The 12323-nt window shown below is 40.0% G+C and overlaps 1 protein-coding gene across 3 annotated transcripts; it reads left to right on the top strand.

The window, feature by feature from the left end:
* The first annotated feature begins 4059 nt into the window (after positions 1-4059).
* On the top strand, positions 4060-12123 carry LOC307025430 (DNA-directed RNA polymerase III subunit RPC4). 3 transcript variants are annotated; one of them, XM_079660095.1, is made up of 8 exons: positions 4060-5235; positions 5771-5817; positions 6359-6513; positions 7779-7903; positions 9870-9972; positions 10139-10407; positions 10902-11072; positions 11187-11324. In XM_079660095.1, exons 1-7 carry the CDS (start codon positions 5044-5046, stop codon positions 11070-11072), a joined length of 1062 nt encoding a protein of 353 aa, XP_079516221.1. In that variant the 5' UTR covers positions 4060-5043; the 3' UTR covers positions 11187-11324. The 3 variants fall into 3 exon arrangements, with proteins under 3 accessions (XP_079516221.1, XP_079516219.1, XP_079516220.1); XM_079660093.1 differs by having other exon boundaries at positions 4081-5235; positions 10902-11054; positions 11187-12123; XM_079660094.1 differs by having other exon boundaries at positions 4082-5235; positions 10905-11054; positions 11187-12123.
* The last annotated feature ends 200 nt before the right edge of the window (positions 12124-12323 follow it).

The raw sequence follows: 12323 nt of genomic DNA on the forward strand, positions 1-12323 counted from the left end.
GAGACTGTAAAGGAGGAGATGAAATGCAAAGCAGTTGGGTCACTGGAAAGAGTTACAGCGGAAGGATCCAAGAGCGGATGGACTGAGGAGAAGGTGGACGGAGGAGAAGACAGGACGGAGGAGTTGGCATGGTCCAGCATGGAAGAATATGGTTTGGAATAATTTTGGTGAATATTTATACTGTATAATAGTAACGTTATTGAAGATGATGCCATGTTTATTGAAGATTTTACATTAGAAATATTCACCAAAATTATTCAAAAGCACATTTTTCAAAACTCTCTGCTGTAGTATGAGCAACAGGAGACTATTGATGTGTGTAGTGATTTTGGTAGAAATATAATGTATAAATGTGAAGTGATTGAATATTATTGTATTCTCTTTTTTCGGAGTTGCACTTTGCAGATGGTCCCTGAGCACTCGTTTCTTCTCCGGTTGCGGATAGAGACCAATGTAATGTGTCCAGTTTGGAGGACAGCACGAATTGGCTTTTTTTTATCAAAATGTGATAGTAGTTCGTTGTCAACCTTACCACGGTACTTAGGAGACGTACTTTGTGTCTGAACAACGTTTTGTTCATGAGTTATTGATCCGTGAAATCTGAATCTGCCAATATCGTTCCAACTTTACTCAACTCGGTGAGGAGCTGTCAAACTCGACCCTAATGCCGCTTACAGCCAGCCAACTAAAAGTTGTTTTCCACTCACGTTGTCATTTTTAGACTCCTTTGCTTCTTTGCTTGTGAATCCAAAAGCTGCGAGGCATGGCTGTTTTCGTTTTGCCATATTTTTTTATCACAAAGCCAGAGTTAAAAAAATATCAATATGAACATTTCAAATACAGCGCCGGCATCACCACCATAACCATAGCAACGTAAGTAGCGTAAAGAACGCAGCGCCACGTACAGATGGCAACACCCAGAAATATTCACAAATATACAACAAATATTCAGAAACTGTAATGAACAATAACTATTATTTATTTCAAGAACTTTTATTTACAGAAACTCAAAATGTCTAATCTGTGTGATACAAATATGCACGATTGTTTTGGGCTCCCCCTATTTATCTCAAAGTCGGCCTTCAGGGGAGCTCCCTCCCTCTTCGGGGGAGCCAAGCTCCCCTGGCTCCCCCCCATTTCGAACAGTTCTCTGTCTGTTCGATGGAGAAGGAGGAGTCTCCTTTGGTGAGGTAATTTGTCTGCTTGGAAGATAATAATAATAATAATAATAAATGGGATTTATATAGCGCTTTTCTAGACCCAAAGACGCTTGATAGGGGGCGTAGCGGTCTGAAAGGCAGAGAGAGAGAGTCTAAGTCTCGGGACGCATTACCTATAGAAAGTTCTAGCACACTGAGGTAAAATAAATCCAACCTTTTCCACTCTACTTTCCTAATCATACTATCTGTTTTAGTTGTTAAATGCCATCTAAACACAATTAATGTCAACTAATAATTTTACCATACCCCTAAACATTGTTTTCACCCACTGTAACATGTTTACTCCAAATAACTCTTTCAGGAAATCATTTTCTTCTATAAATTGAAATAGTTACATGTTTCAAGCACCACATATTTGGCACACTATAAAAGGACCTCCCCATATATTCTCCAATATTTTAAATCTCACTGTTATTTAGAACATTAGTAACTTTTGTGACTGGATATATCTGTGCAATGTCGCCACAATCTGCTGGGGAATTTTGTTCATAGAGTTTGTACATATGTGGAGTCTATTTTGATATAACATTAGAAAGACTGATTCTTATTATTTCATTATAAGCTTATTGTGCTCATTTTATGTGGCTGTGACTTTGGAATAAATAGGACCCAAAATCACAAAAACGTAAAAATGGATTTTGAAAAAAATGATATTTGAAAAAAATGATATTATTTGTTATATAGGTAACACAAACATGCACAACGAAACAATTTGAAAGCTGAAAATATATACATGGGATTTCACTATGATAATGTGAAAGTTTGATTGAAATAGCATGAACCTATATACACATTTTATGAACAAATAACAGGTGTATCCATAGGCGTTTTTTTCCTAATTTCTCAAATTCTGTCAACAGTGACACAGTAGGCACAACAAAACATTTAAAAGCTTGAATAATGTACATGGGATTTCATTCTGATAAGGCAAAAGTGTTATTATAAATATAATAGAAATATATATATATATATATATACAATTATATATACACATTATGTACAAAAATCAGTTTTTCCTGTCTTTATCTGTGCCACGCTTCAAAGCAGTTTCTCCTCCCCCATGTCAAAAAACAAGCTTATAGCTTGACTCAGGTTCAGAGTTCTCTTCATCATAGTTGAATCTTCAAAACTCTAAATCTATCTAACTATATCTAAATTCTCAATGTTTGTCTGTCACTTTACATCAATCGCTGTCTCTCTTCGTCTCCCGCCTTCTGTCTTCGTATATCTTCGTCTCTCTCCAGAAGGAGAAGGAGAGGTATATTTACCGGTGTTGATCCCTGGATGATGTAAATAGTCCAAGTGCCATATTTAGGGGTACATTATGGAGCACAGGAGTCAGCCCTTTGAGGCTTTTGTTAACATTAATGCTTTTTGCTTTTGTTTTTGTTACTAAGATACTTTTTAGATACACTTTGAAGTGAGCAACACTTTACAACTGATAGAATAGTACTTTGTACGGAATTTGGTTTCTTGGTAGAATTTAAAGTACTTTGAAAGGAATTGGGTTTCTTTAGGGCTGTTTCAGTGAGACAATGCAGTTTTTGATAATTTTAAGTTTCAAGTTTCAAGGCTGAAAAACATAGGTCACAGGCTCTTCCAACAGTGCAGCATATATATATAGAGCACATAAAACAGATAAAATACTGCAATAGAATGTTTTGATATGACAGATTTGTGCGTAATTCTCTCACAAAGGAACTGTAAGATACACGTTTATGTATGCAAAAAGTCTAAATAGATGTTATTTAAGAATGTGACTCTTAATGGCAGCTTTTGATTTAAGTAGGACAAGTTAAGTTTCGCCTCTGCGAGGCTCCGGCGCTCACAGTTCACGTGCGTCCTCCACTAGCACCCCCCGTCAAGGCTTGCCGGCAGTACACTTTCCTTCACAGGAACACGCTTTGCTGGCGGCGAAAATAATCCCACCAGAATCCTTTGCCTTCTGGCTCAGCTCTCTTTTCGTCACAACGGTGCGGTAAAGCGACAGCAGTACCGCTCCCGCTGCTCCGATTCTCCGGCCCATCTCACGCTCCATTGTTCCCTCACTCTAGAACAAGACCCTGAGATACTTGAACTCCTTCACTTCCCTACTTGGAGTGGACAGTCCATCGGTTTCCTGCTGAGAACCATGGCCTCAGATTTGGAGGTGCTGATCCTCATCCAAGCTGCTTCACACTCTGTTGCGAACCGATCAAGTGAGTGCTGAAGGTCGCATGCCGATGAAGCCATTAGAACCACATCATCTGCAAAAAGCAGTGGCGCAATCCTTACCCCTAGTTTCCACCGGGTCCGTCTGCGGCGCGTTAGGGGCGCGAAGATCGCGGCCACTCTAGTCAATGGGTGCCATTCCACCAGACGCGCCGCGTTACGGCTCAGAAGCATCCCAGAAGCGTCTCGCCGCTGGGCTCCGCTCGAAATAGGATTGAATTCTATTTTTCGACGCGACGCAGCCGTAAGGTAATGTCGGGCAGGAAGTGGAACGGTGACGGCATCCGGCCCACCCCCCAAATCAACAAGAACTGCGAAATGCTTCTGAAACGCTCGTGAAAAGCGCCCGGTAGGGTATGATGCCGGAGGAGGCCGGACCAAAAACACGGCGCAGCCGTAACGCGCCGGCGGACCCGGTAGAAACTAGGGGTCAGTCCACCGAACTGCAGACCCCTCCCCCACGACTAAGGAATCCAACCCATGAATATTACAAGCACTTTCTCTCGTAACTTTTCCCTTTGTTCCTTTCATCCCAATCAAAAATTGGGGGGGGGGGGGGGGGGATTGAGTCTATTTATTCCAAAGTCACATCCACATAAATCATAAATGAGCACAATACGCTTAGAATGTAATAATAAGTATCAGTCATTCTAATGTTATATGAAGATAGACTCCACAGTTAAAAAATAATTAGGCTATGCTTTATGTGAGATTTTTGTGTTAGCAACTGAAAAAAACTGTAAGTAAGATTTTGAAAGTCAAGCTCTTTTTCTCGTATAAATGGATTGTAACGGAGCAGTTTTAAAAGTATTTCTACTTTAGGTAGTAGGGTAGGTAAAAAATATGAGTAATTTCACCACCACTGGTAACTTCTAATATTATTTTTGATTTGACCACCTTGTCATGGAACACATCTCCCACAGGAGACAAACAGCTCCATCTTGTGGTTCAGTCTGTGAAGTACAGTATAAGAAAAACAATGGCAACGCAGTTGACTACGGAAGGAAAATAGCCACTATCCATTTAAACTAGAAAAACAGGCGGCAAAACGAAACCAGTGGTACTAACTGCTTTAGTATTTTCTGTAGTTTTACTCAGCCTTTCATGATATTCTCCAACCACAGACAGGATATTCCGCTGGGTTAACTACCAAGACGATGTGAAGAAGTCTTTATTTGTATGCAGCCGACAGGAAGGGTATACCGTGCAGTGCAAGGCTACCGAAAATAACTGGAGTTTGCCAGGAGTCTGCTCATAACATTTCGTGTTCCGGTTTGCTAAATTGAAACGTTTTTGTCATTGAGAGTGTAGTTTTACATGTCTATGCACTCTGTTTTGATATCGCTATTGCAAACAAAATGGAGGTTGCTAAGTTGTCTGTACCATGGACCAGGCTTAGTTTAACAGTGAGTGTTATTGAACTGTTTCTGTGATAGACATAGTTACACATAAATACATTAAACTCATAGACGGATTCATTCCAGAATAAAAGCACAAATTATGTAACGTTAATGATTATGTTGACAATAAAACAGGGTGTTTTGTTATGGGACACGCCTCACTAACAGGCATTAAAACAATAGAATATTAAAAGGAGGTCCAGACACACAGAATGACCGACTCTGAGGACACAGCCAGTGTTCCCGGCTGCTCCGGCCTCAGCAGAGAGACAGGGCTGAGTTTCCCAACGGGCAGAGGACTACTAGGCCGGGTAAGGAGTCTGTCCTCCCCCGCCCCCCCTGCAAGACTGACCTCGCTCAGAACAAGGGACTTGACACTGGGGGGAGTCTTTAAGAAACCAAAGGTAATGAATGATACACCTTTTTGAAACATGTGGTCATGTGTTTGTCTTAATGAAATGCCTATAGGATTTGTTTCAGTATTAGACAGACTAGGCACCACACAATGTTATCTTAAAAAATCTGCAAATGTTAGAGAGTCAAATTAAATAAGACATGTCTTAAACTAAATGAGGTAAGTAACTTAAGTTAAATTAACTTAAGGTAGTCTCATATACTCTTCACTGCTAGGTGAACTGGCAGTAGCCTACTGCATTTTTTGAAAGTACATATACTCAAGTAGGTTTACTTAAATACACATTTGAGATGTATTTATTTAATTTGAGTATTTCCATCTCAGAATAATTAATACTACTCCACTACAATTTGGAAGAAAAACATTGTGCTTTTTGATAGAACAAATATCCTGAAGTTACAGGTAGTGGGCTGCTCAGATTCTTATTTTACTGTAGAGGCTAATTGCAAGTGCATGTTTGGATCCCAAAAAAGAGATATGTGGTATTAACAATATTTTTCTTTCCTCATTGTGCTCTTATTCAGAAATGCTTTGAGCCAAATGTCCACGCTGTGAGGAAAAACAAAGATGAGTGAGTGGCCTTAACAATATAATTTCAGTGTCCTGTTTAGTAATATAAGTTTACCAGTATTTATTATTTTTTGCTGTTAGTTTTTAGTGTATAATGATTATAAATGTTAGGTCCACAGGCTTCACTTTGTTAGAAAAAGTAGTGGGGACACTTTTTTGAGATAAAAAAAAAAACACTACTGCATACATACATAATGTAAAAAAAAGTATTGTAATCATATTTCTGATATATAAATACATACATATGCTTACACTGCTGCAAAGCTATTCTCTATTCAATTCTTATTTATATTAAACCTGTCACTGGTCCAAATTGCACCACTTAGGTTAGCAGACATACACCCAAAAAGTGTGAACAGTCCTCGAGATTGTACATGTTCTCTTGTGCAAATAAAAGTGTACATCACTTCTGAAGTGTACAATTCTTTGAGCACGCTGTTTTCAGATTACTTTATCAAAGGACCTAATGCAAAATGGTGGGGACATTTCCCCAGTGTCCTCAGTATAAATGATGCCTATGGTCATGTCTGAATCTACCCCAGGTTAAAGGAAGAGATCAGAGCGGCTCCTAAAAAAGAGAAGAGAGAGTGGGATGAGAGGAAGAGGGAGAGCAGGGGGAGGAGGAGAGAGAGGCCGCAGACCATCCAGTCTCACTCCATCTTCGAGCAGGGTCCTGCCGACACCTTACGCAAAACAGGTGCACATATTTTTCATTTTTGTTTTTAATATCCCAGGTTTCCCCACACATAGACTATACTTGGGCGGGCCGCCCAGGTATATTAACGGCCGCCCAGGTATATTTCATCACCCATTTCGCTTTTTTAATTTTTTTTTTTTTTTTTGTGTGTCCGCGACCACAACGCCATCTGCGATCGATTAACTTGTGGACAATGATCCCTCGCTCTACGCCTCCTGTACCCAGTCCCGGACTGGCCATTGGGAGGACCGGGGGGTTTCCCGATGGCCTGGCCTGTTAAGTGGCCTGCCTCACACAGGGTGACTGGCTGTCTACATGATGTGGCCTGCCGACATGGCCACTGTCATACAGATCATAAATCAAAGCCCTTGATTGGTCTCTGTGTGTCAGTCAAGCTCGGGATAACCTCAGCTCAGGTGAGGTAAAGGACTCTCTTGAGTGTTTAGATAGTTAACTTGGTCTAAGTTCTCAGTGGGTCTCAAACGGTTTGGTCACCATTTATGTCAACACATATTTCCATTTGAGGGTGTAGTGATTAGTAAAATATGCATGAATTTAAAAAAGTTAACTAGGTGAAAAAAGTTGAAAAAAAACTTGTTGAGAGCTAAAACTAGTCTTTGCTGCTGCCTCAAAGAGGAGCAGGGGGGAGAGGAGGGAGACAGGTGAGGCTGATTCAGGAGCACAGACACACTCACAACTATAAATGAACCAAAAATAAATAAGTTTCAGTGTTTTTTCATATTGGAAATGGGATTTTATTGGTTATGGCCATGATTTTATGATTATTGAAATGTATACAGTTCTGTTTCATAAAGATGTTCCCATAGATCTAGTCTCTTTATTTTCCCCTCAAAATGCACCAAATTGATGCATTTAACTCCAAAAAAAAAATCTTACCGGACCCCCCTAGAGGATTTGAGGTCCACCCCCACTTAAAATCACATGGACAGGTTCCTAAATACATTTACAATTTGTTTTAAATAGTAACCCATGTCCATATGTTTATTTGTGGGTAGTAGATTTAAACTATAGGGCTATCGCAAAAAAAATATTTTAGCTAAAGCCTGTACCTGTTCGCTCTGCCATCGCCTGAAAGGTCTGCTAACAAGCAACCAAAAGAAAGGTTCATGTTGTTGCACGTCACAAACGCACGTTACCTCAAATCCCCCCCCACTACCACACTGTATCCTTTTTATTTTCATTGGAACTTAAGCATGCACACAGTCGCACTTCCTCCCTCATCATCATCACGTCTCTGTGTTCAGGCTGGCGTGGTGCTACAGGCCTACACGCCTCCACCACATCTCCTGCCTGTAAACTGGTGAAGAAGGAGAGGAAAGAGTCAGAGGAGGATGAAGATGAGATACTCAGTAAACTACAAAGGGACGATGTGAGTACTTTCCACCTTAAAGTCCTTATCTTACATTAAAAACTTTTTTTGGCAGTTGATTTCTGGGGGGTGTATGCAACAGATAGTCAATGTATGTTTCTTTATTTCATACTGAATAATATGTAAAAAAAGGAAAAATATTAGGTCCAATAAAAAAACTTTGCTTCTGGAAGCAGGCCATTTCGTGACGTCACGTGTGGTTCCCGGCTGCCGCTGTCTGGCTCCCTGCTGCCGTCCGGATCGCACAAATCGCTCCCATTTCTCCCGTAAAACCTTCTCTTTCGGGAACAAATGAACGGTAAAACCATCCCGATTGGTGTTGCTACACCCTCCAACGACACACCTCTTCACCATGATCCGGAAAAAACAAGACAAACTCGGAGATAAACACTGATACACAAAGTTGACATGCGGCTATACCAGCAATGCTACACTGTGTGATGCTGGGACGGGCTGAACTCACCAGGATTCGCGGAACCACACGTGACGTCACGACACAGCACCAAGCAGCGGCAAGTTTGAATCCAGACTTTTCTGGATACCTCTGAATTTGACCCATTTTCCCGATATTAACAAGTGATTTACAGCAAATAGGAAACGATATTCGATCTATATCACGTGTTACTGGAATAAGACCCAACAAGTTAATGCATTTTGAAACAGTTCTATGATCTTTCAGCTACAGTAAATTACGCAAGATAAGGACTTTAAGGGATAGATTCACAATTGTTCCAGTTTGTGCCACAGTAACACACAAATTACTTACACGACAGGCCCACTGAAGATCATAAATTGGCTGGGTTTTTTTTATGTGGAATTGTATTTATTCTTGCACTGCTGTTAGTAGTTAATAGGCTTTTTTAACTTCTTAACATTTATTTTTTATGATGAAGACTAGGACAATACATCACAATCAGTGAAAATAAAACATGTATAATAAAAGCATAAGTTCAGTTCACAATGCATATAAATCAGGTACGTTTACACAAACAAGGAATTTTCTTTGGTGTCTGGTGGTGCAAACATAAACAATTTAATAAAATAAGTTGCAATAGTAGGTAAAAAATATAAAGATAACAAAAATAAGTATTTTTAAGAAGACAAGTAAATTTACACCAAATGTAAATGTAAATATACAAAGGCATTGTTAAGTTCCTACACATTTGTAACAATCCTATTTTTCCCAATAATTATTCTCCTTTTGGAGTTGTACAGTAAAAGTTACTTTCTTTTTGTTGAGCAGATAGATTAGTCTATTTTTTGTTGATAACTGGAAAAACTGCACATTAAAGCTTTTAAACAGACACATTGTGGACCTTTCTAAAACCTAATATTTGACATAGTGTCACCTCATGAGGTTGTTGTTGGTATTTTATTATTACTCTGATGCCTACATGCAAAGAACAACATTAGAATGTATTGGTTGTGGTTTTGTTCAGCTGACCTTTGTAAATCCAATATTTACTCCTCTTGGATCTCTGGTTGGTTCTCCACCAACTCCTGAGAAAATATCTGGCTCTGACGGACAGACGCCTTTCACTTTAGAGACAGTTATTTGATCAACTGTTTGTATACAAATAATGACTTTTAGATCAAATCATAAACTAAATTAGGGCGCCCCAACTGCATGCTTTTCCTTAGTCTTTTTAGTTTGGAGTGACAAAGCATGGCGTATTTCAAAAAGTCTTATTCACAATTAGGATGTAAACTCTGACTCACTGTGACAAAACTGACACCATCATTTTTCCGTCTAAACCTGGAAGACAGTAAAAGTGTGTTTTTAGTGAGTTTAATCTGGCGGTTTGCCAGCAGACAAAGAAAGTTCTGATGTTTTCCAAATGTTAATCTGCGTAGCATTCGTTTATAATGACTGGTGAGTCAGTAAGTTGTAATTGATACTGATATCAATAGTAATAAATATCACTAATCATTTTGGTCATTACTTGTGTTATATTTTTACCCTCAGTTCATAGATGATCCAGGTCTGAGGAACGATGAAAAGCTGACGCCCATCCAGCTGCCTCTGTGTCAGCCCAGAAGCTTCTCAAAGACACGGACATCCAGCACATGTGAGAAAACCTCCTCTGACTAAAGTACTGCTACTGTCTGATGTTTAGTAATCTCATTACGTCTTGTTTAGTCACTGAATCTGCTTTTCTAGCAGCTACTCTCAGTATAAAAAAAACAGGATTATTTCAGTCCATTCTGGTGGTGAAGTGTTTGTCCTGTTGGCAGGTCCAGAGAAGCCTCGTGTGTTCAGAGCTCCATCCTGTAGAGCCGGAATCAGAACAGAGCTGCCCAGAGCAGAGCAGCCGTCTGTGGGAGAGCTGCTGCAGCAGCTCAGCCTGTCGGACAGAGAGGAGCTCTTCTTCATGCAGCTTCCTGACAGCATGCCGGGCAGAGCTGCACAGAAAGTGGACCCCCCTCCAGCACCTGCAGCAGAGAAACCTGACAAGAAGGAAGGCAAGCTTGCAGACAAGAGGCCGGCACAGCTGCAAGCACAGGTGAGTCAGAATGAAGCAGTGCTGTGTTATAAGCCAGTGTTCACCAGTGGACATACGGCTGAACGACTACAAGCTAACCACTAAGGTTTCTCTGATAGCTTAAAATCTAGATATCCAATTTAAAAACCTTATCCGGTCTGTATAGTGGTAAAAAATACCAAGATCGAAAAAAATGTATCGTAAAAATGTAGCTTAAATATGGATAAAAAGTCAATTCATGACATCGTCTGACAGGCACGCATACAACATACTCAAAGGGAAATGACTGTTACCTTGATTAAAGTTAAAATGTCCCTTTGGATTGAACATTTTTGGAAACTTTTGGGATAAAAACACACATCTCAACAAATAAAAAAAAAAACATAATTACATTTTTTAAAGATATTAAAATGTGATTTAAAGATAATTGGAATTGTCAGTCTAGCAGCCGTTGGTCATTTAAACCCAAAAATGCTTTTTGCAGCCAGTTATTAACAGTCTGTGCGTGTCCTCAGCAGGTGCCGCTGAAGGAAGGCTGTCCTGTGCTGTCCCAGCTGCCTGAAGGATTTCTGGGTAAACTGCAGATCAGGAAGTCCGGAAAGGTGGAGCTGAAGATGGGTCAGGTTGTGATGGACGTCTCTGAGGGAGCTGCTTTCTCCTTCCTGCAGGTACTGGGTGGTGACTAGGTGCAGTTTACTGAACTTAAACATTTGCAACACCAGAATATATCTCTGCTAATAAAGTGAAACAAATCAATTTTGTCACTATTAATGTGGAAGCTTTCTCTCCTTTCTACTCAGCAATTGGTGTCTGTGCGTCTGTCTGACGGTCGAACTGGAGACATGATGGTGTTGGGAAACGTCCGTCACAAACTGGTCTTGTCTCCTGACTTCCAGGCGTTACTGAGGGAAGCTTCACCACAGCAGTCACAAGGACCCTGAACGCCTCTCGAGGTCACTGACTCTTTGACACTGTGTACGATGGCTGATCGGATGTTGTGGGACCACACCCACACACCACTGTGAAGGAAGTGACCTGGAGTCTAATATATTCTTCATACCTCTGGTTTGAGGTTAAGGCAGCTATGCAGGCTATCAACGGCAACCTGCATTATTTGTATGCTAGAATTGAGCCTAGCACATTTTAAATATCGTGTGATAGAAAAACTAACTCATAAACAGTTTTTACCTCTGATGTGAAGACACTGCCAGTTTTTGGAAAGATGCTTTAAAATTATGGTATTAGAACCCTCCCCACTGATCTACAAGGACTCAATTGTAGATGTTACCTGAGCACTGAATACCTGTTAACTGATGACTTCTCTCACTCTATCAGTTGTAAATGCACCAGCAGAGCACTCAGAATGATAGTGACACCAGGTTGTTATCATATGCCGGAAGCTTCCAGACTTTAGTCCAACACTGAGTGACTGTAATTTGAATTTACAGATTCTTTCATAATGTAACTTTCCCATGCTTCAGTGTATCAGTCTGACAGTGTGGATGATAGTTGATCCAGTAGATGCACTTATTGCAGTTACATTTTCTCTCCACTAGATGGCGCCTACTATACATTTTGTATTCTGATCTGCTGTTAATCTGTTACTTCCTCTATTTTTAATTGTCTGTTTTAACATGCTTTGTATATTCTATTTTTGTAAACCTGTAATTATCTCTTGAAGAAAATAGATTTGAATGTCAAGGGACTTCCTGGTTAAATAAAAAAACAACTCATGTACAGCTGGAATGTGTCACTTTTGTAGTATTTTGCTAACAGCAGTATTATTGTAAGATTCACGTTGTGTGTTTTTTAACCTGGATGTGTTTTTGTTAAACTTGAAGACACGTTCACCTCGAAGCTTCATGGAGAATCTTCAAAGCAGCTGCAAATCCAGATGTTGATGGCCTTCAGTGTTTAAAATTGTCACAGTAAAACTA

Source organism: Notothenia rossii (genome assembly GCF_949606895.1).
Source record: "Notothenia rossii genome assembly, chromosome: 11".
In the NCBI taxonomy this organism is placed as follows: domain Eukaryota; kingdom Metazoa; phylum Chordata; class Actinopteri; order Perciformes; family Nototheniidae; genus Notothenia; species Notothenia rossii.

Excerpts from the sequence above, each read along its gene's own strand:
- LOC307025430 (XM_079660093.1), top strand. The coding sequence starts at position 5,044 with ATGACCGACTCTGAGGACACAGCCAGTGTTCCCGGCTGCTCCGGCCTC. Across the intron at positions 5,236-5,770 it reads GAGTCTTTAAGAAACCAAAG|AAATGCTTTGAGCCAAATGT; the intron begins GTAATGAATGAT and ends GCTCTTATTCAG. Across the intron at positions 7,904-9,869 it reads GTAAACTACAAAGGGACGAT|TTCATAGATGATCCAGGTCT; the intron begins GTGAGTACTTTC and ends TTTTACCCTCAG.